At 49.4% G+C, this 23200-nt stretch overlaps 1 protein-coding gene across 1 annotated transcript in view; it reads right to left on the bottom strand.

The window, feature by feature from the left end:
• Nucleotides 1-2773: 2773 nt before the first annotated feature.
• The window catches only part of Galnt16 (polypeptide N-acetylgalactosaminyltransferase 16), a 77321-nt gene continuing 56894 nt past the window's right edge, over nt 2774-23200 (bottom strand). The window contains exons 4-15 of the mRNA XM_090344356.1: nt 23059-23126; nt 22166-22231; nt 20105-20226; nt 18922-19009; nt 17459-17543; nt 17147-17250; nt 13302-13428; nt 12188-12280; nt 10877-10960; nt 9546-9687; nt 8830-8955; nt 2774-4911 (exon numbers count right to left, since the gene is read on the bottom strand). Of these exons, the coding sequence (XP_090200482.1) occupies nt 4774-4911; nt 8830-8955; nt 9546-9687; nt 10877-10960; nt 12188-12280; nt 13302-13428; nt 17147-17250; nt 17459-17543; nt 18922-19009; nt 20105-20226; nt 22166-22231; nt 23059-23126 (1243 nt within the window). The 3' untranslated portion in view covers nt 2774-4773. The remainder of the gene's footprint in view (nt 4912-8829; nt 8956-9545; nt 9688-10876; nt 10961-12187; nt 12281-13301; nt 13429-17146; nt 17251-17458; nt 17544-18921; nt 19010-20104; nt 20227-22165; nt 22232-23058; nt 23127-23200) is intronic.

Here is a 23200-nt window from a genome sequence, read left to right as displayed (position 1 = left end):
CTTCAAGAAAATGTCACTAGCTTAGGAAGCTGGGGAAGGTCTGCTTGACCGCTCTAGCTTCCTTCTAGAATCCTCTGTGATTAGACTAGCCAGCATTACTACCATGCAGCATACACAAAGGGAAACTCAGCCTGCCCAGCAAGGTGCCTACTGAATTATCTGCCCAGCTCAGGTGGCCGGCTGACTTCCTTGAACCCTCCCAGAATAAGGCAGGCATTCCCAGGATGTCATTTCAAGCAGCCTGGAAGTAGCAGCATCTGAGAGACAGAGCTTCTGACTGATCCGCCAGGCTGTCACCTCTAGAAAAGGGCCTGGAGTATATCACACATTCAGATTTTTTTTTTTTGAGGCAGGTCACACTCTGTAGCCTAAGCTGTCTTCAAATTTGCAATCCTCCTTGCTGCCTTAGCCTCTGGAGTGCTGGGATTGCAGGCATGTAATATCATACTTGAATAGAAAATGTTCATTAATTGTAGCAATAATACAAATGCACTAAGCATTTAGAAAGAGCAAGATGCTTCACAATTGTTAAATAAACCAATCTTCACCAAAAAACACAAATCCTTTAGAGTTATGAGTACCTCTGTTTTACAAGTCAAGAAGCTAAGGCGAAGAGGAAAATAATGTTTTTAGATCAGTAGGCAGTGGAGTGTGGGGTCACTGAGCCAAGGGGGTGTTTGCTTCTCTTCTAGTCTTCCTTAGACTCCAGTAGAAACACTGGAGCCTCAATCTGGCTCAGCTACTCAATGGTCAGCTACTGGGCAGGGACCAGAGAAGCTGTGCCCTGTTCCAGCTCCAGGACTTCCATATATGCCGAGCAGGGGAGACTTTTTGCCATGAGAGCAGCTGGGCCCTCTCCTGCCTCCTTTAGAAACACTGACTCAGACAGGGACACACAACGGCCAGCCACGCTGAGAACCCAGTCGGATGTGCAAGAGGACATTATGACCTCTGGTTTTTTCAGATTTCCTTGCTTGTCCCTTGGTGGGAGAGAGCCACATCTCATTGGAGCAGTGAAACACACTCTCTTCAGGCCTTGGGGTGCAAAACCCCTTGAAAGACCCCTTGTTATCTCTCCCAACTACATATGGGAGAGTATGTGTGCAGGTGCTGCTGAAGAGCTGGGCGTTGGTGACAACCAGAACCAAGGGGCTAGCCAGGCTCTAAGGGGCTAACACCTGTACTCCTTGCCACTTACGAAGGCTGAGATCTGAGGATTAAGGTTTCAAAGCCAGGCCAGGAAAGAAAGTCCCTAAGACTCTTACCTCCAATTAACTAAAAAGCTGAAAATGGAGAGTTTGTGGCTCAAGTCATTGAGCACTAGCCTTGAGTAAAAAGAAAAGCAAGAGTGTGAAGCCCTGCATTCAAGCCCCAGTTGTCTGTGTACATGCTCATCCCCTGACACGCCCTCCCCCCACAATAAAACCAGAGCCAAAGGCTGAGGCTGTAATCAGTGGTAGAGTAATTGTCTACTATGTGTGAGGCCCTCATTTGCAGATGTCTCCTGCCACCCCAGCCTCTCACCTTGGGAGGATGCTCCTGTGATTAGGTAAGGCCCATAGTTAACTGTCTGCCCGAAGGTTTTGCTGGTTTCTCCAGGGGCTGGCCAAAGGCTACCAGCCTGACTATGAAGGTTTCAAGCTGGTGCTGGGTTGTGAACTGGGCTCCAGGAGATGAATGAACAAAAGGATGATGCTGACTGTGACCACAGCCTTTGGTAATGACTTGCTTCCCAAGTCCTGACCACACACTAATGCTATATCCAAGTTGTGGGTTCCCAGCCTGCTGTGTTTTGCTCTAAGACATTGAGACCCATGGGTCAGAATCTCTGGGGAATTCTAGGTCAGCTACCCTGAGATAAGTGGGGACAGAGTGGAAATAATCCATCGAGGGATCAGGGACACCCTAACCTGCCCACTATAGTTTATATGTGTGTCAATGCAGCATTTATTTTTACCTGAGGAGGTTCAGCTTCTGATCACAGAAATGGCGAGGTATTTCCATTGGTTTCCACGGAAACATTAGGCAGAGCATCTGCTACCCCATCAAGCAAGCCTAGGCTGCTATGACTCTTTCTAGAAGTATTTTTGTTCAGGAAGAACATTCTGTCTGAATTTATCACTGCCTTCCTATGTGTGCAGAAGGGCAGTTTGAGGTGGGGGAGCACAGGCAGGACTAGCTCCCAGATAAGGGGAGAGGATTGGCCAAAGGCAAACATGGTAGGAAACCCATATCCAGTCAAGCCTTTGGGTGTCAGTGTGTGTGTGCACACACCATCCCTAAAGCTTGAACTCAGGACCCGGGTGCTGTCCCTGAGCTTCTTTTGCTCCAGGCCAGAACTCTACCACTTGAACCACAGCTCCACTTCTGCCTTTTTTCTAGTACGTTAGTGGAAATAAGAGTCTCATGGACTTTCCTGCCCAGGCTGGCTTTGAGCCATGATCCTCAGATTGCAGCCTCTTGAGTGGCTAGGTGACCCGTGTGAACTGCTGACACCACAGTTGCATTTCCATTTCTAAAAGCCAGTAGAGTTCTGTAAGTGATGAAGTAAGAAGGAGCCTGGGTTCAACCTGGCACTGGTACCACAGAGCCCTAATATCAGGGCCTCTTGCTGGCTCCTCCCCCATCCCCAAGCAGCCAGCTGCCAGCTGCCAGCTACCAGCTGCAGGAGAGGGCTCTCCTTGAGACAAGAGGCCTGAGTCCTCCAGGTAGGGGAGGTGGTACTGAAGAACTTTACTCTGAAGTCAAAGGCAGGCACTGGTACACATGGACATGTAAGAAGTGGTTTTATTCCAGGTGTGTTTCATAAAGACAGTGTCCTCAAGGACAGCTAGTGGCACATGCTTTGGTCAATAAGAGGAAAAGCATAAGGAAGGACAGAGTCTCCACAGCTGACAAGTGCAGAGCCTGGTTTGATCACAGGGTCTGGGGGAGACTCTTTCAAAGGCCCTCTGAGCAGCAGCCCTGACAGTCATCAGGACCAGAGAAGTCCAGGCTCCTAGCCTGAAGGTCCACATGGAACAAACCCGGGTCTGCAGGGAAAGGCCTCCATCCTGGCCTCAGTTCTGTCCTAGCCTGCAGCAGGAGGCTGCCCAGATGAACACAGGATCTGCAGATGGTGGTGGATGTAACATCGCCACAGAGGATAGGAGAAGCATGGTCACTGAGGCCAAGGGCCCTGCACTGAGTGCAAAAGCATTGCACAGAGGATGCTGGTGAGAGCCTGAGGCTTGAAGAAACCTTCCGGAGAGGGTGCTATGGGCCGCAGACACTTGGCTTCCAACCCCATGGGCCAGGTGGAGGGAACAGGGTGATGGCAGCTTGGGCCCAGCAGGGAGAGGAATGGGGGGCAGCAGTCAGCTAGATGGTGGTTCTGATCCAATAGAGAGCAAAGGTTCACACCCTTCGAGTATCAGGGTTGGTTTTAAGAAACGAATCCAGGAACCAGAAAAGTGGGCTACAATATTTTGGGAGCCCTAGACCTTCTGGAATCTGTAGACTTCCTCTGTGAAGCTCTGGTCTTTCACAGACCAGGTAGGAGTGTCAACCCTGTTTGCTTTGGGGAGAAAGATCCATCAGGTCCTGGTACCAAAAGTCTTTTCTCCAAGACCACACTACCAAAGCCAATGGGAGTGTGGAGAGCCATGAGGGAGAAGCAGAAGGCTTCCATGACAAAGCCTTGGGGAGGTGTGGCAGCTTTGCTCCTGGTGGCTAGGAGAGGGAACTTGGTCAATACCACATGGAGACGGCAACCAGTCTCCTAGCACACTCCCATAGCGGGGCTGGGGCGGGGACCTGGGATGAGGGTTGGTCTGTGTGACCTAGCCCCTAGGGACTTAGTTCATGCTCCAGGAAGAAGGTCCCTCTTACCAGACCTCTGCCCTATGACAGTCTATTTACAGAGGCAAGAACCTTTGAGAAACTGGGAGTCCAAAGCCAGATAGGTAAGACAGGGTATCAGTTGGCTATTAAGGCCCAAAAGGGAGGTCTCAACCTGACCCATGGCCAAATAGAAGTGGAGTCTGTTTAAAAAACAAAAATAAAACCAAAATCATTCCCCAGCTGTCTCTGAAGCCTTCTGCTAAGACTGGCAGTCCAGGGTCAGAACCAGAGGCACATGTGGGTCTCAGGCCCTGGGGTGGCAGAGTGTGGTAGATGGAACCATGTCCTGGGAAGAGATCTTGTACTTTTGGTGCTTTACTGCTGCTCTTCCATCCATGTTCTGCAAAGTCCCCATCCGTGGCTCGCAGGATCCCACCTCTCCCACACAACCCTGGGCCTGGCATCTCTCAGGCAGATCCTGAGCTTTCCCATCTTCCTGTTCACCTGCCCCAGCCTTTAGCCTTTCCACACATACTTTCTCCTCTTGTGCTGTCCCTGTGGGCATGGGGACAAGTGACTCCTGTGTGCACTTCTGTCCTTGCTCCCATGGGCAGCAAGAGGAGAGCCCACACATCACCACCAGGCCCCAAGAAGAACTAAGGGAGAGGACAAAGGGCCAGGGCATCTGCTCACTGTCTGCCCAGCAATAGTCTGCAACCTGACCATCTCCTCTCCCAGGGCAAGACCTCGGTGGTACAGTGGGCATTGGATGTGCGCCCCCCAACAGCCTCCCCAGAAGTAGCTTTGGAGAAACGTGTCATGGCAGGGGTGTTTGCTGATGATCCGGCAGAAATGTAAGGAGATGGAAACAGCCTGCTTGACACTCCCCCTCCCTAACCCCTTCCAGTCCCCGTGTCTCATGCAAAAGGTACAGGAGGCCAGGGGCTGCCATCATGTATGTGGCAGCAGCTGCCACTGCTGGGCCTGGGCATCAGCCTGGCACTTGCTTGTCACCAGCTGGGCAGGCTTCGTCTCCAGGCAGAGGCCGCTCACGGAATGCTGGATGAAAGATCCTTTTCTCCTCCATTTCTGAGTGGAAGGGATAGGGAAGAGAAAGGAGAAAAAAGATTAAGAAAGAAATGCACTTCCATGGCTCCGTGGTAGTAGCATGTGTACCCAGTATGCACAAAGCCCCAAGTTCTATCCCCAGCATTGCAAGAATAAGGTTGGAGCTGGGTGACAGTGACTGACACTTGTAATCCTAGCTACTCAAGAGTCTGAGATCTGAGGACTGGGGTTCGAAGTCAGCCTGGAATGGAAAGTCCATTTGTCTCTTTTCTCCAATTAATTGGCAAACAAACAAACAAACCAAAAAGCCAGAAGTGGAGCTGTGGTTCAACTGGTAGAGAGCTTAAGTGAAAAAGCTAAGTAAGGGACACTGCTCTAATAGGCTAGGCGTTCAAGCCCCACTACTGGCACCAACAAAAAGAAGGAAGGAAAGTATGAAGAAAGGGAGGAAGGAAGGGAGGGATGAAGGGAGGGAGGGAGGGATCTTATTTTACATGTGCACCCAACCCTGTGTAAATCTAGGACACAGTTATTTTCCCTCATTGAGAGCAGGCTGTATTCCTTAAAGGGACACACACAAGCTCCAGGCATTTTCCCTCCCAGCAGAGATCTTGCTTCTGTAGTTTGGCACCAGGTTCTAGAGGAGGCATCGCAGATGCTCAAGGGCTAAATTCAACTCAAAGATCTATTTTTTTGAGCAGAATGGTATTCACCTATCAACTTACATTTCTAACTTCTACTTGGACTCAGGTCCCAGCCGCTCACCTGATATCATTTGCTGGGTGGGAGATTAACCTGCTCTTTGCTTTAAATCAGCTCTTCCTCTCCAGTTCACCACAGTCCCAGTCTGGTTCCATGTTTTTATCCTGTGACTTTTTCCCTATCAGCTCTCTGTGGACTGAGCCGAGGAGCTAAGTTTGGGAATTCTGGCCAACATAAATCTCTTGCCTCTGTGAGCAAATTTTTTCTTATGTTTCCAAAAGCCATGAGGCTGGTGACACCTATCCTCTAAACAGACCTAGTGTGTGCATGTAGACACAGCATGCACAGTGGGGTGGTTGGGGTTCAAGTTCTCCCATCAGAGGCAATGAAAGGACACCTGGGCCAGTGCCTTCACCTCTCAGCACCTTCCTCCCTCAGGTGAACAGAGGGAAAAGTTTTCCTATAGTACATTTTCTAAAGGGCCTGGATGGAGGATGGTGTATTGCTTGGATGGTGGAGGGATGAGAGGTGGAGAGCCAGGTTTCAAGGCTCTGGGGAAGATGGACTAACCAGTAAGGCTCTTTCTATGTCTACCCTGTCCTTCAGAAGGAGCAACGGAGTCCAGAGGACTCCTCCAGTAGTGGGATCTATGTTCTTAGCTAGAAAAGATGAGCTGTACCCAGCCAAAGGTGCAGACCCAGGGCTGCTAGGGGGCTCTGGGGTGGGGAGGGGGGAAGAAGGGAGCTGTAGAATCTGGGCTCCCCTTGGGAATGAAAGCCAGGTGGAGACCAGCCTCCCTTGGCCTAATGGTCAAGAGTAGTGGGGTGGGGGGCGCGGACCTCTGTCCTCCTCTGCAACTCACAGTGTGCTATGGCTTCCTGCTCTTTTAGATGCTCACATCAGCCAAACCTCCAGCACCCATCTGGGACACCAGTGTCTTCTCCCCAGGAGTTCCTGCACACTGTATGAATAGGTGAAAATTTGGTATGTGAGGAAAGAGCAGGATTCTCACTCCCTGACAGTGCTCCCAGGCAGTCTTGGGGCCTGAAAAAGTGCAACATGGCCCTGTCCATCTCCTCAGTGTCATTGTTCACTGATTCCTTCCAGAGAAGGCAACCTCACTATGTAAGAGGTACAGGGGCTGGGTGTGGTGGCTCATGCCTATAATCCTAGCTACTCAGGAAGCTGAGACCTGAGGATCACGGTTCAAAGCCAGCTCAGGTACTAAAGTCTGTGAGATTCTTATCTCCAATTAACCACCAGAAAACCAGAAATGGTGCTATAGCTCAAGGGGTAGGGCAGTAGCCTTAGGTGAAGAGTTCAGGGACAAAACCCAGGCCCAGAGTTCAAGTCACAAAACCAACAACATAAAAGAAAAGAAAAGAGGTACAGGGAATGGATTAGCTGAGCCTTTCACATACATGAAATACAACTGAGTCTTGGAATCAGGGCCAAAATGGAACCCAACTCAGGAAGCCTGCATTTCCAGAAGGCTTTGGTGGTAAGAGAGGGGTTCATCCTGTTCTCTTGGTCCTTAAAGAGCCCCGAGAACTGGCAGGAGCTGCAGGAACAGAATGAATGGGGCCAGGGAGAGTTCTATAGCCCTACAGTCAGGTCAGCACAAAGGGGTAAATAGAGGAAAAGCATGTAAATGGAGGCGGCCTAGTAGACACACCCCAGTTCTGACGTCAACATGGATGGGAAAGCTCAAGGCTTTCCCAGGTGCAGGGCAAACTGCACTAGCCCCACTGAAAAACAGAAGGATACACAGCCTTGGGGGAGAAAGCAGGATCATGGAGCACTTCACAAGTGTCAGGCCACAGAGCTCTCTCTCACTCATGTGTGCATGTGCACACACACTTTTATGTACGCACATAGCACAGCTGGAGGGAGAAGGCCTGGCTGCTTTTCCAGAATGGAATAGCAAACTTCCAGTCATCCCTAAAGAAAGAGCTGATCCAAGCAACAGAAGAAGGCGGGGGGAACATCCTGCAGGCTGAGGATGACAGCCAGGCCCTGCCTCATCTCCACACTGACCTGCCAGCTGGCTGGCCATCAGTACTGCCAGCATGGTAGTCAGGGAAATCCTGGAGCAGCTCCTGCCTTGTGTCCCATTCCCCAGGGAGTTGGGGCCAGCAAGGGAGCAATAGAGAGGGCGCTGGTTGATTTTAGACATCTAGCTTCTGTCACCAGTTGCTGTGTACCCTGAGCAAGTAACTTCATCTCTCTGAGCTCCAGTTCTTCCCTTCATGGCCAGGACTCCTGGGTATACTCTGATTGGTGGACAAATGAGCTTTCTGCAGAGGCTAGTTATGCCAGCCTGGAATTCACTACCTCTGTGCCTTTGTTTCTTCAGGCAACCAGCACTCAAGAAATAACTTATTGAGTTGATGGCTCTACACTGTGATCCTAGCTACTCAGGAGGCTGAGATCTGAGGATGGAAGTTTGAAGTCATGCTAGGAAGAAAAGTCAGTGAGACTCATATCTAATTACTCGCCAGGAAGCCAGACTATAGATATCATTCAATAGTAGAGTGCTAGCCTTGTGCTTTTGTTTGTTTGGGTTTTTTTTGCCAGTCCTGGACTTGAGCTCAGGGCCTGAGCCTGTCCTTGGATTTTCTCAAAGCTAGAGCTCTACCACTTGAGCCTCAGCACCACTTCCGGCTTTTTTCTATGTATGTGGTACCAAGGAATTGAACCCGGGTCTTCATGCATGCTAGGCAAGCACTTTAACCACTAGGCCAAACTCCTGGCCCCCCTTGTGCTTTTAAAAGAAGCTAAAGAAGGGGCCAGGAGTTTGGCCTAGTCATAGATACTGGCGGGGTGGTGGGGGGGAGCAAAGGGACAGTACCTAGACCCTGAATTCAGTACATGTGTGCACATGCCTGCACACACACATGTGTACACACACACACACACACACACACACACACACACACACACACGTATGGGGTATCTGCTCTGTGCTGGTTTAAAATTATGGGCTTAGGAGACTCTGACCCTCGTTTAAACCCCAGCTCCACCCCTCCCAGTTGTGTGTGTGATCTGACAGCCTGTGCTGTGTGAATCTCACCTATGAGATGGGTCTGTGTGGCACTGCCTCATTCCAGGGCTGCGAGGGTGGATAAGGATCTCAGTGCAACTCCCCCAGGAGGAACCGAATTCGTTATGCTCCGCTAGGCCACAGACCCTCACTCTGCTCTGCCCAAGGCTGCTGTCTGTGGGGAAGGGGCTTACCTGCTTGCCTTCTCTGGGGTTGCACACCTGCAGCGTGACTAGGGACCCCGGGGAGGACATTAAGGTGGAGGTGGCTGCCAGGCACTTCCCTTGCTGCTGGATGAGATGGTCACTGAACAGCCATGCCTGCAACACAAAATAAATAAATAAATAAATAAAAGGACAGATAGATCGAGGGCAAAGCAAATAGTGTATTTCTATAGGATTTTCTAGAAACAATTGTAGAAGCTGCGGGCAGGCGGGTGGATGGTATTTACTGCAGAGTTCTTTGCATTCTTCTGTATGTTTACAAGTTTCCAGAATGAACTATTAAGATGGAGAAGGTCAGCAGAAACTTGTCCGAGGGTTGCCAAGGTATGCTAGAGTACAGGGGAAAATGTCAGCATATGGGACAGGACCACCCTGCGTCTGTTCCCGTGTGAGCGTGTAACACTCATGTGCACAGTGTTGGAGGTCTGTGGTCTGTCTCATGCACGACCACAGCTGCACCCCAGGAGAGAATTGGGAGCTGTCCAGGCACCATGGCTCCTGCTAGAAGGGGAAGGAGAAAGTGGGTGGCAAAAGGGTTGAGATGGGAATGGGCATAGAGCTGGAAAGTGGGGGCCTCTAAGAAGGAGGCTTTGTGGAGGGTGTGGACAGAGGATGAGAATGGTCTCTGATCATGGTCCAGGCTCCTCTGCCTCTCTGGGTTCTCCCTGAAGCCCCAAGCAGCTTACCTGGGCAGGTGGGGGACTCTTGGCAGATCCTCTACAGATTCCCATTCCCAGCAGGAAGTCGCCTGTGGTGTCCTGGCCCTGGGATTCCAGGCAGTTTACACCTTGCTTAATGATGCCCGGGAGGACCTCCTTCACTGGGACACTGAGAGAAAAGGCAGCGGTCAGGCTGGCTCCCTGCTCTCCTCATGACCTCCCCCTTCCACCAGAGGACAGCATCCAATTACCCCAATTCTGAGACCTGCACAGCTGGCCAGCAGGGAGAAGAAGGAGGGAAAGGCAAGAAGAGAATAGCCTCAGTCCACAGCAAGTTCTTCTGAAGTCTAAGAACTACCCAAGAGGCCAGGCCCAAGTCACAGAGGAGCCTGGAGGGAGACTGAGGCTGGAAACACAGGGCCCCATGGCTTGGAAGAGGCTGTGGCCAAAGGTGGCCACACTCATGGTCAAAATGACAAGGAAGGGGTTGCTTTTCAGAGACACAAACTGAAAATACCCAAATACAAAAAGGCGACCAGTTTCACTAGTGATTAAAGATATAAAGCCAGATTCTTTTGTCTCTCTCTCTGCAGAGACAAGATGCCTGCTGCAGCCTCATTGAGACCTGTGCTGCAAGGAGTCTAGGCTGTGCCTGACCCTCAAGTATTCTCCCTATTGCCTGTGGCTTAGGGAAATGTGCCTGCTGAGCAGCAGGCAGAAGCCAGAGGGCGCTGTCCATGTGTGACTACCTAGTGATGCTTGCTGGAGGAACCTGGGAAGACTGGGGGTGGGGGGGGGCGCGAAGGAGATGGGAACATATTAGAGCAGATGCACTGCCCCCGTGGTCATAGGCCTGAGTAGCCAAGATGGCAGCCCTGTTCACCTTTCCCAGCTGCCTGGCAGAGCCAGCTGAACTTTTCCGTTTGCATTACACCCACATTTGCCTCCTTCTCGGTGGCTCTCCTCTAAAAGGGCTGATATTAGACCTTAACTGCCTTCACAGAACAGCAATCTGTGCCCTTTCCCAGGATGCCTTATTTCCATCTACAAGCTCTACAACTGACCCTCCCCCCTAAAAAAAGTCAGAGGTGGACCTATTGCTCAAGTGGTAGAGAGCCAGTCTTGAGCAAAATAGCTAAGCAACTGTAGGAGGCTCCGAGTTCAAGTTCCAGAACTAGCACACACACAACACACACACACACACACACACACACACACACACACCGTACACACAGAATTCAACACTGTATCACATCTGATAACTGATCCATTCCCCCAGAACCTTTCCAGAAAAATGAATAGAAGCAGCCACACTAAGGTGGCCCCCAGGCCATAGTCAGCCACCAGCCTATACTCACGTGAGCTCAGGATAGACGTTCTCTAGGTACCAACGGAATGACTTGCAGTCCATCTTCTTCCTCTGCTCAATCCGAGAGGCCACACTGGAGGAAGAGATAGAACTTAGGTACAAAGTCCCAGGAGAACTGTGATCAATCTCAGCCTCCTGAGTAGCTAGGATTACAGGTGTGAGCCACTGGCACTCAACTTACGACTTGCAGTTTAGGAGGAAGGGTGTAAGGACAATAACAAACTTTAAACATCTTTCAGAGATGGGAGCTGGGAGCTCACTGCTGTAATCTTTGTTCCTCAGGATTGTGGTTCAAAACTAGCCTTGCAGAAAACTCCACAAGCTCTTTTCTCCAAATAGCCAGCAAAAGGCCAAAAGGAGGTGTGGCTCAAGTGGTAGAATGCCAGCTTTGACAAAGAAGTTAAGGGACAACATCCAAGCCTCTAGTTCTACTACCGTGCGCGTGCACACACACCATCTGTCAAGAGCCCCACAAATAAGAGTCACTTGACAAGTCATTGGGATATGAGGTCAATCTCCTCACCTTCCTCTCCATGGGAGGAAGACTCTTCTTGCCTCAGTTTCTTCTATGGTAATCAAGGCACACAAACAACTATTCACCTTAGAGTGAGGTGGCAATCAAATGAATATCAGGGATATGAAGTGTTTAGCCCAAGGTAGGTGCTCAGTTAACATCAGTTTTCCATTAAAAGAAATATTTAGTGACAAATAGCTCAAAGTAAATAGAGGGAAGATGATTCATTCCCCATGTTTCCAAACTTCTCTGACCCCAACCTTACATCGTGATGGCGCACCCCCATGTATGTGTACAAGCTCACATTGTTTCATAAAACAATACTCACCTTTAATTGCAGTCAACTCTGACTTTCTGTTCTGTTCTGTGCTAATCTAAGCGACAGTGTTTTTCTCTTCCTCTTTGTTAATACTGGTCACGATTCACTAAATCGATTTCACAACCCATCTGCATTTTGAAATGCTTAACTAGACTATGCTGAGAACAGATTCCAATTCTGAACGGAGGTGGAGACCACACCCCAAATGCCTTCTGCACACCACCCTTCCCTAAGTAGTCCTACAGATGCTCCTTGGCCTGTGGCAGCTTTGGGTGAGCAATGCTGTCATTGCCAGCTTTGGCTTATCCCTGCATCCCATGTGCTAGAGGAGCCCAGGGCAGGGGAGGGGGGACAGACGCTCAGTTTCTAGGGAGACTAGGAGTGCCTCCCCCGAGATGCACACTACTTGGTATTTTGCTGGGGGGGAACTAACAAGCTGCAGGTGTAAAGAATAAGCTGAAGCCCACCTGCCAAAGGCCTTCCCAATAGCTGAGGGCCGGGCCTCATAGTAGTACTGCTTATACTCATCCATCCACACCTCTGCAGTCCGCTTGGTATTCCTACAGGGAGAGGAGAAAGCAAAAGAGGTCACCAGGCAGGGCCAGGGTTACGATTAAGATGAGCTCATATATGACGAATTAAAAACATACGTTAGGATTAAAAAATGTATGTTTTTGGTATGTACTGGTGGCTCACTCCTTTAATCCTAGCTACTCAGGAGGCTGAGATCTGAGGATCAAGGCTCAAAGCCAGCTCAGGCAGGAAAGACTGTGAGACTCTTACCTCCAATTAACCACCAGAAGTGAAGAAGTGGCTCAAAGCGGTAGAGCACTAGCCTTGATCAAAAGAGCTTAGAAACAGCAGCTGGGAGTTTGGCCTAGTGGTAGAGTGCTTGCCTAGCATGCATGAAGACCCAGGTTCAATTCCTTGGTACCATGTACTTAGAAAAAAGCTGGAAGTGGTGCTAAGGCTCAAGTGGTAGAGCTCTAGCCTTGAGAAAGCCCAAGGACAGTGCCCAGGCCCTGAGTTGAAGGCCCAAGACTGGCAAAAAATAATAATTATTGTAACAATAACAATAATAAGGTAGAAAAAGCCAAACAAACTCTTGGCCATTTGGAAAGCTCTTGCTCTGAACCATAGGTGGATGAGGCAGACCTATCCTTAGGAGAGATGCTCAGGGCAGTCCCCCACCAGCCCACACCACCCCGTGAAGACAGAGGGACACGGGGTGGTCGTGCTATGAGACCATGCACTCCCAGAGGCTGGTGCCTTGGATGGATAGATACTTGAGTGAGTCAAGACGAGGACGCTGGTACCTATGACCAGTGCTTGGGGTTCAGTGAGCAGAGGGGGGAAGCACTTCTCTCATGGACGAAAGAAGACAAGAAAAATGTGGTGACAAGACTCCCAACTTCCTCCTTTTATCTCCAGAAACACCTGGAATCTCAGAAGGTCCGTTCTGGAGGGGGACAGTGCAGCAACCAAGGCCCAAGAAGTAGCTGAGAGCCCCAAGCCCTGTGGTGAGAAATTGGAGCAGGAGGCTGCAGGGAGGGGAGACGGCTCATCTACACTACAGCCTACCTGATATAGGTCAGGGCGTTGCCCTCGGGGAAGTTGTAGGGATGCCGCTTCCTGAAGACATGGCCCACTCGGCTGCAGGGCACGATCTCCAAGCTCCCGCCACACATCCACACCCTGAAGGACAGCTCTGCAGGGAATGGCAGTGTCAGCAGGGTGGCCGCAGTGAGAGGCTGACTCGCTGGGGTTCCAGCTCTTGGGCCTGATAGAATGGGGAGCTCCACTCCATGCACATGCTCACTCCACAAATTACGAGGGATGAGTTTACACACACATACACACATATACATCCCTGTTCCCAGGACCATGGAAAGAAGCCAGGCTATATCAAGGTGTAGTATCATTTCTAGCCTATGCCCATGAGGCCCGAGGCCACATCTGAACTAAGGAAGGACACAGTGCTGCAGCTATCTCTAGCTGGCATCTCTCTGTCTGGCCCTAGGTCTGCCTTGAGGCTCAGGTGGTCTCCACAAGAGGCTGTCTCTGTTCCTCTTTAGCCAAATTCTTTCTGAGGGTTATGGAAGAGCCAGATAAACCTTGTTTTTGTGTGTGCCGGTCCCAGGGCTTGACTTTGGCTTGGCACTGTCCCTCATCATTTGTGTGGGGGGGCTGTGAGTTTGGCCTAGTGGAGTGCTTGCCTAGGATGCATGAAGAGCCGGGTTTGAGTCCTCGGTACCACATACATAGAAAAAAGCCAGAAGTGGGTGCTGTGGCTCCAGTGGTAGAGCTCTAGACTTGAGAAAACCCAAAGACAGTGCTCATGCCTTGAGCCCAAGCCCAGAAATGGCCAGAGAGAGAGAGAGAGAGAGAGAGAGAGAGAGAGAGAGAGAGAGAGAGAGAGAGAGAGAGAGAGAGAGAGAGAGAAAGAGAGATTATTTTATATGATCAGAGACACAGAGGCATTGTACTTTTGTGTTCTTCCCCTAAAAGTAATCCCTCAGTTTTTTGCTCAAGGCTAGTGCTCTACCACTTGAGCCATAGCTGTACTTCCAGACTATTTTGTTGTTTAATTGGAGATAAGAGTCTCACAGACTATCCTAAGGCTTGCTTTGAACTGCAATCCTCAGGTCTCAGCTTCCTGAGTAGCTAGGATTACAGGCATGAGCCAATGGGGTCTAACTTAACTGAGTACATTTAAAAATGATTCCTAGGGTGACTAAGGTTTCCACATCCACCAGCCCAGCCCTTCTGGGCTACTGAGAGCTTGAGTTGTCTCCAAGGACACAGGAATACATCCCAGCTTGAGTATCTTTGTGCCTTCCAGAAAGGAATAAAAAAAAGAAAGGCTCAGAGCCAGCAAAGACAGGAGTCCCCTCCCCCCCCATTCCGCTCCAAACTGTCCCAGTGCTGAACGCGTGAGCTGGCAGCAAGCTGAGACATTCTGCATTTCTTCTAAGAAACAAAAGCCTTCACCAAAGCTCTCCAGGCTACCCCTTTCAAGCTTCCCAACCCTGAGCCCTAGCCTCAGGCAGAGTTTGAAATGAGCTATTTGATCATTCTCTCATTTCTCTGTCAGTGCCCAGCCTAAAAAATAAAAATAAATAAATAAAAAGTAGAAGAACAAGAAGGACAGAAAAAAGCCTCTGGTGTAAGGAGAGTTCCTTCTCTGCTTTCCAAGTCTGCAGGAAACAGACTGCCAACACTGCCTTGGGCTGAGACTCAGGACACAAAGGAGGTCACTTAAGCCTGACACACATGAAATGGGGTCAGGGTGCACCCCGGCCCAGAATTCAGACAACCAAATGTTTGCCTGGCAACACTTTCCAAGATTAAGTTCCAGAAGGGAGGAAGGACCATGTCCCTTGCACTCCAGTTGGCTGGCATTGGGGGGGGGGGGGCGCGCATCTGCTGTCTCAGTGGAGAGAGAGGATGAAACGCTACTTCTAACATCTTGCAGACACTGACTTTGACCTCGAAACCCCACAGGACACTGAAGGAGATCTGCTAAATCCCCTGCACCCACCCATGGGACATGGCATCTTCTGACTTAGTTTTCTCGCCTGTCAAATGGGTGAGAAGCACTGACCCTACCCACTGCTGAGAAATCCAGTCAGGATGAGGGAGGACATGCGGAAGAGCTAAAGGAGCAGGAACAGGGCTTTGAGTTTTAGACTGCAGGGTGCCCTCTGCGGCTTGTGGGGACCTCTTGGGACAACCCTCTACCCTCTCTGGCCACTAGAGGGGGAGCTGTCCCTGTGGGCTTCCTTTTATCCTCTGGTGGGTTTGGCAGGGGTGGTGACAATGGGTGTCAGCTGATGACATGCTCTGGCTATAGTGTAAGAACATTTCAGCACCCTGATTTCAGACCTGTGCCACCCAGACCTGTACTGACCCTAGCCTTGTATCTTGCCCACACTGTAAGCAGGTTCTTTATAAACACCCAGGCAGGGCTAACAGCTGTACCCCATTAGGACCCAACCCAATACCCAATAGACTCTCCTCCATTTCTCCACATCTCCATTTTTACTATGCAAATTAAAAAAAAACTGGTTGCTGACTTCCCACGCATGTTGGAGTTGCAGTGTAGTGACCAGTCCATGGCACACTGCAACCCTAGGACAGGGCCAAGAGGTGAGGGACTGGGGCATGAAATAAGTTTGCTCTGTCAATGCTCAGCCTGAAGCTTTCCTTCCCACTGATTCTGGGAGTCAAGCAGCTGTCATCTTCCTGGGTCCAGAACATTCCAACAGCCTCATACATAGCGATGGTGGCCACTGGCACTTTATCTGAATTTGTATGTGTGTTTGCCTGTACTGAGGTTTCAATTTAGGGCCTTGCACTTATTATTTTTTGCCAGTCCTGGGGCTTGAACTCATGAGCACTGTCCCTAACCTTCTTTTACTCAAGGCTAGCACTCTACCACTGGAGCATAGTACCACTTCCAGCTTTTTCTGTGTATGTGCCACCAAGGAATCACACCCAAGGCTTCATGCATGCTAGGCAAGCACTCTACCACTAGGACACACTCCAGTCCCCACACTTACTTTTTTGTGGCGCTTGAACTCAGGGCTTGGACATTGTCCCTGAGCTTTTTCACTTAAGGCTAGTGCTCTATCACTTTGAGCCACAGAGACACTTCCAGTTTTCTGGTGGTTAGTTGGAGATAAGAGTCTCATGGATTTTTCTTACCTGGTTATCTTTGAACCATGATCCTCAGATCTCAGCCTCTTGAGTAGCTAGGATTACAGGCATGAGCTACCCCCAGCTGGACCTTGCACTCTTGCTTAACTTTTTTCTGCTCAAGGCTGACACTCTATCAATTCTGAGCCATAGCCCCACATCTGACTTTTTGTTGGTTAATTGGAGATAAGAGTCTCTTGGATTTGTCTGCTTGGGCTGGGATCGAATCTCAAGCCCCAGATCTCTGCCTCCCAAGTATCAATGGTTCTAGGTGTAAGCCACCAGTACTCAGCACTACACCTGAATTTTAACTTGTCAACTCATGTATTGTCCAGAGCAATCTCTGCAGGAAACTAGGACCCAGTACCAAACAGCCTGAACACACTAGGTCAGATCTCTTACACCCAGACTGGACACTGTCACAGAGGCCAATGTTTCCCCCGGCCCTTATGACAGGGAAGCAGCCACATAGTTAAGCTGTGGTCTATGTTCAGAGCAGACATTCCTGTGAAGGAATGTCACAGGCTTCCCCTAAACACCTAAACATTTTATTGTCTTGCTGTGTGACTCCAGACAAACTGCTCTGTCTGTCTGATTCTGTTTTATAATGAAATAGAGACCATGGCTCTTACTTCATAGGGCCCTTGTGAGGATTAAATGATTTAATCTGTGTCAACTCCTACTTCAGTCAGGGCTGTCAAGTGCTCACTCATTGTTTCCCAACTCACCGAAATTCTCTCCTCCCCAGATGTCCATCTGGGCATCATACTTTCCCAAGTGGTTAAACCAGGACTTGTCAATCACAAAGATTCCACCGGCTATGACAGGTGTCCTGGGGCAGGAAGAAGGAAGAGATACCCAGTGAACTGGAGGATCCAGAAGTCTCTTATGATGGCTCTAGGACCCCAAGGCCTTTTGACCCAAATTTCTGCCTATAGACCCTGGGGCCTAGAACAGAGTCAGTACCCAGACTGTATATACTCAGGGTCCTCCGAGATTCCGGGCTCAGGAAGGAAGGTGGAAATTGGGTCAGTCCTGACCTGATGGGCTTGGTGGGGTCAGTCCGGGTCATCTTCTGCTCCAGGGGTATCTGCTCCCACTTGAAATGCAGGCTCCAGTCGAATCCTACAGAACAGAGAGGACGCAGCATGCTCAGGACAGAGCCTACCAGGGGGGCTGAGCCCCTCACTTTGACACCTCAGTCTCCCTTGATCAGAGTCCTCAAATGGAGGGCTTTGGGCAAGGCTCTCTGACAAAGCAACTTGAGCAAAGATCTGATGCATGAGCAGATAGATGCATGCAGACATCTGGGGAAAAGGAATTCCAGGCAGGGTAATTCAGAGGTCTAATTTCTCAGAGGAAATGCTTGGCTCCCCGCAGAATCCCATCCAATCCCACAATCTGACCGGGGTGGCCCCCAGATGGCAGATCCTCTATGCCCACCTGCTCCCAGTCACAGCTTCTGAGAGCAGCAGTCTCTGGCAGCATTGGCAGCATGGTGAAATGTTTTGTGTCTGTGTTGTCCCCAGCAGTAGCCAAAACCTCAGAGTAGTGCACTTGGAATATGGCAATTAAAACTAAGAAAGTGAACCATAAATCTTAAACAGCCCAATGTGATTCTTGTCTACTGTAGTTGGTGTGGGGAAAAAAAATAAGGGAAGCCACCAACCTAAGTCATATATTTAATTTAAAATTTCTAGAAGTCACATCAACAAATAAGCATGGCTGGGTATTGGTGGCTCACGCTTGCAATCCTAGTTACCCAGGAGGCTGAGATCTGAGGATCACAGTTTGAAGCCAGGCAGGGCAGGAAAGTCCCATGACTCTTATCTCCAATTAACTACCAAAAAGCCAGATAAAAGATCTGTGGCTTAAGAGGTAGAGCACTAGCCTTAAGCAAAGAAGCTCAGGAACAATGCACAGGCCCCCTAAGTTCAAGCCCCAGAACTGGTGCACACAAAAAATCTTTATGCACTGTATCTAGAGTAATAGCATTTCAAAATATAATCTATATGAATTAATACTAAGGAAACACTCCACATTCTTTTACACTGAACCTTAGAAACCCAGATGAGAGCAGTTTTCCGAAGTATATAAACACACACACTTAACAGCTCACCTCAGTCACTTCACAATGATCCAGACTGCAAGAGCTCATTGCATCTCAAGCCAAGTCTTAGCCACCTCTGGGACTGAACATGTCAGGGATTCAGAAAGTGGAGGGCTCCCCTCTCCTCCCTTGGGGACACCTGTCATACCCTGACCTCCTGCCAGGACCCATGTCCCTAACAGTAGCATTTGGGATAGATACATCCGAGTTTGGGAGATGGAAAGATAAGTGACTGTCTGTGCCCAGAGCTGACCAGACCGGCCAGCTCTGCCCTTTGATCTTCATCCCTCTTCATTTTGTCTTTGGGCAGTTTGAGACTCAGCCATGGCGAAGAAGAGCACCAGGCAGGCAGGGGCTTCTGCCTGCACCTGCTCTTTGTGCAGCAGGACGCACCTCCACGAAGGTCAGCGGATGCTGCCAGGTAGGCAAAATTGTCCAGACTGATGACATCGATGATTGGGCTCACCACGCGGGTGTGGTCCTAGGAGAGGGGGTACATAGAATCATGTAGCACACAGCCTTCGGGGAGTGGCTTTCCCCTCGCAGGAATTTTCCAAAGCTCATTCCTATCACAACAGCTATTAGGACTTCATTTGTGTGGCTCAATAATATCTAATTGTGTAGATGAATACATTTTGTCGATTCATAAATCGATAGACATTTCTGTTTTTTTAGCTGTTCTAAATGGTATTGCTCTGAACATACATGTGGATGTCGTTTGTTATTCCTGGAGCTGAGTCACAGGTAATTCTATTTAAACTTTTAAGAACCTGACAGACTGCTTCCCAAAGTGGCTGCACTGGTCTCTATTCCCACTAAGCATATACAGGGCTTCTGTTTATCCATATCCTGCCAGCATTTGTGACTGTCCATCTTTTAGACTCTGACCATCACTGCAGAGGATGAAGGGCTATCTCATTATGACTTAGAGTTGTACTTCCTGAATGATCAATATATTGAACATCTTTTCATGGGGTTGACTGGCTATTTGTGTATCTTCCTTAAAGAAATGTCTATTCAAATCCTTTTGGCATTTTTCTAACTGGGCTATTAGTTTTCATCTGGTTGAGTTGTAATGGCCTCATCCTTTTCTGCCATCTGCCCAAATTCCCAGTTCTAGGAAATAGCAGATATATGATAGGAACCCCTCACCCTCCTCTCTTCTCTCCCTTCTTCTCCTCTCCTTTCCTCTCCCCTTCCCTCTCCTCCTGCCCTGTCCTCTTCTCGCTTCTCTCTTCTCCTCTCCCTTCTCTTCCCCCTCCCTTCCCTCTCTGAAACAGCCTCTCCTGCTTCCTTCTGGGGCTTCCCAGCCCGACCACAGGCTCCTCCAGTACAGGAGGAAAACAATATCCACCCACAGTGGAAGATGGCTTCTGATGTATCTCACTTCCACCCACCAGGACAGACATTACAACCATTCCCATTTTCAGATGGGAAAGTTCAGTCAGGTGGAGTCACTGAGACACAACACGCAGTCTTCCTACAATGCCTGCAACTTCCCGGATGGTCCATCAGCCCTCAGGCCAGGAACTTGGAGGCTGAGAGGCCCAGCTTTCCAGGACAAGTTGCCACTCACCTCCTTTACCCGCTGCAACATAGGCTGCAGCCACTCGGTATTCACCTCACAGTGGCTGTCCAGAAAGGTGAGGATGGCAGCCGCTGCCACATCTGCCCCTCGAACCCGAGACCGGATCAGCCCTACGAAGGAAGAAGAAAGGACTGAGCCAATTTGCTTCCCAGTGAGTCCAACATCTGCCTGCCCCATTGGAGACTGGAGCTTGCTCTGATTTCCTGTGACTGGTCTCCCCTTAGTGCTTCCATGTTTCCTTTCTCTCCCTCCCCTTCTTCTTCCTGTACCCCTGACATGGATAGAGAGTCAGGTTCAATGAGAAGAGAATGTAATCAAATGTGGTTTGGTACTGAGAGATAGCCAGGAAACAAAACCCACACCCTTTGAGAACCTTTACATGATCCCCTATAACCACACCAGCAGGTGTGACAGAGAACAAATCTAGAATGAGAGAAGCTTGGGTTTGAATGCCAGGCCTCTGCTCACCCTGAGCTCTTAGTTACATTGACAAACCTGTTTTCTTATTTATAAGATTCAGAAATGGTAAACCTGCTGGTCATATCAAACCAGATAAGAAAGAACCTGATGCCTGGGGGACCTACATATATTTATATGTTAATTTTTTCTCTTTATCTATGCCCCACCAAGAACAACATTACTAATTGTGCACTGACTGATAGAGAATAGTATTGCTTTGCAGACCCTGCCTGGTCAGGAGCAGCAGGGCCTAGCTGGTCTCATCCTTGGTAGAGCAGCCATCTGTGTCCTATGAGCTGCGGAGAGGGAAGGGTCTCCGGCTAAGAATGCAAGTTACACCTCTATCTACCTAGCTATCAGCACTCTGCTTCTAACTACCTAGCCATCCAAAAGACCATCTGACCCTCCTACTCAGAAGACATCTAGAAGCAGCTAGCCAGGAATTTATATCCAATGTTGACTAAACTTGGCATATCTCAGGCCCAGTGGTCTCTACAAACAAACTTAATGGCTCAGGAGACATTTCTCTTTGCCACCTGCATGATTGTTTGAAGGTCTCCCACACCAGTCTTCTCACAGCCCTTTAGCCTGATCAATCCTTCTTAAATATATCTCTCATACTCTCATACCTTCTCTCACTCTAAAACCTTCTATGGCATCCTGTTATCTACCTTACTAAGTTTAAATGCTCTCTTCTGGTTTCCCAAGTCACTCATCAGATCTCTGCTTGTTTCCCAGGCTGACCAATCTTGGATCCTCATACAAAAAGAAGTAAAGGAGGAAGGCTAAGAGGCTAGCCTTTGGGCCAGGACCTGCAGGCAGGATCCTAGATTCTTCAGTCACCAGCCTTGTCTAATGACTGAAAACCCAGTTTCTCTACCAGAGAATGGGGATAAGAGATGTCAGAGAGACTGAGTGTGAGCACAGATACAGCACGAACGTTTCACATGTGCATGGCAAACTCTTACTACTCATATAAACTGGTGGCTCACTGCTGCCTTTGACTGTACAGTCCCTGGATCTGGCTTTTTTCCACTGCTCCCCTTTACCTGTCTCATGAAGCAACCGTACCCCCATTGAGGCCCACTTCTGGTCAGAAGCCCTCTTGGTTCACCCCAGCTCCCTCTCCTCCATCTCTACAGAATGGAAACTTGCCTGTGGCAGTAGTTGGTTCTGACCTGTGAGCTATACTGCAAGGCTTCTAAGGGCTTCTCTTGTATCCCTTACGGGGCATGCGCGATGCTATGGCATGGTTTATGTTCCAAAACATCACTCAACTGGAAGAGAGGTTACACCTGCCCTTTGGTTTTCTCAGAGCCTTCTTTCCTACATTGCCACTGAATCTTACAGTAGCCTTGTAAGGCCAAAAGGAAGCTGTTCCCACCCCAATGCTCAGAACAAAGGCAAGCCATGGGAAAGCAATGTGCCCGTGACTGTGCTGGGAAGAGGCTGAGCTGTGACACAGGGAGGATCTGCTGCAGACCACGGTCCCTGTCATCAGGAGGGTAGCATGGTGTCCAAACGGAGCGGGAAGATGAGATGACCACCCCAACACAGGTCCACAGTGGGACCCAGAGTCTAAGCACTCACCTTCTCTCCGGTCATTACGCAGGCACTTGACTTTGGGGATTCTGGTCAGGAGCAGGCAGTCTTCAGCTGGGGGTGAAGGGAAGGAAGGCAAGTTCATTCAGATGTGGGCATCAGACCAAAAGTAGTCTGGCTGCCATGGAAGTCCCCAGGAGTTGATCCATATCAGGCCAGGGAAAGGGCTGGGATGGGGGAGGAGGCAAGGCTATGGTCATCGTTACCAGTCAGAGAGCTGCCCTGCCCCAACTCCAGACTGAGGGAATGTCTGCTTCTATGGCATTACCCAACCCCACCACAAAGGGTGCCAGAGAGCCACAGCAATGGTTAGCTCTCCCATTATCATTGAGCTACGTGGAAGAGGTATTTTTCTTGTATATGTCAAATTGTAATGATGAAGGACACTGTTCATGTTGTTTCCATCTTTTCTTCTTTCTTTCTTTCTTTCTTTCTTTCTTTCTTTCTTTCTTTCTTTCTTTATTTATTTATTTGCCAGTTACGGGCTTGAGCTCAGGGCCTGAGCATTGTCCTTGGACTTTTTCAAGGCTAGCACTCATCACTTGAACCATAGCAACTCTTCTGATTTTTCCTATATATGTGGTACTGAGGAATTGAAGCCAGGTCTTTGTGAATGCTAGGCAAGCACTCTACCACTAGGCCAAACTCCTGGCCTTGTTTCCATCTTTGAGAAATGTCACGTCACTGATACTGAATTCAAAGCAAATCTCCCCTCTTCTAGTTCCAGGTCTGGGGTTCTAGAAAGGTCCAGAGACCCCGAGCTGTTGGGAGAAAGGGTAGGGTATAATAGCTAAGATAGTGTGAAGACTGCTTGTCTCAGTGTTCTGGGAAAACAGGGTGGGGTAGGGCATGAAGGGATGCAGAAGAAGGTTAATACTTACGATCTGAACTGAAGTCATCCACTAAAATGATCTCATGGATCAAGTTGGCAGGAGTTCGGTTCAGGACACTGGAACAGCAGTGGGAACAGAAAAGGAGCCCACATTGAGGGGACACCTTTTTTTTTGTGGGTCATGGGGCTTG

This window comes from Megascapheus bottae, chromosome 14 (assembly GCF_031878675.1).
Source record: "Megascapheus bottae isolate mThoBot1 chromosome 14, mThoBot2.hap1, whole genome shotgun sequence".
Lineage (NCBI taxonomy): Eukaryota > Metazoa > Chordata > Mammalia > Rodentia > Geomyidae > Megascapheus > Megascapheus bottae.
The sequence above is the reverse complement of the archived record's forward strand: the minus strand, read 5'-3'. Positions and strand labels throughout refer to the sequence as shown.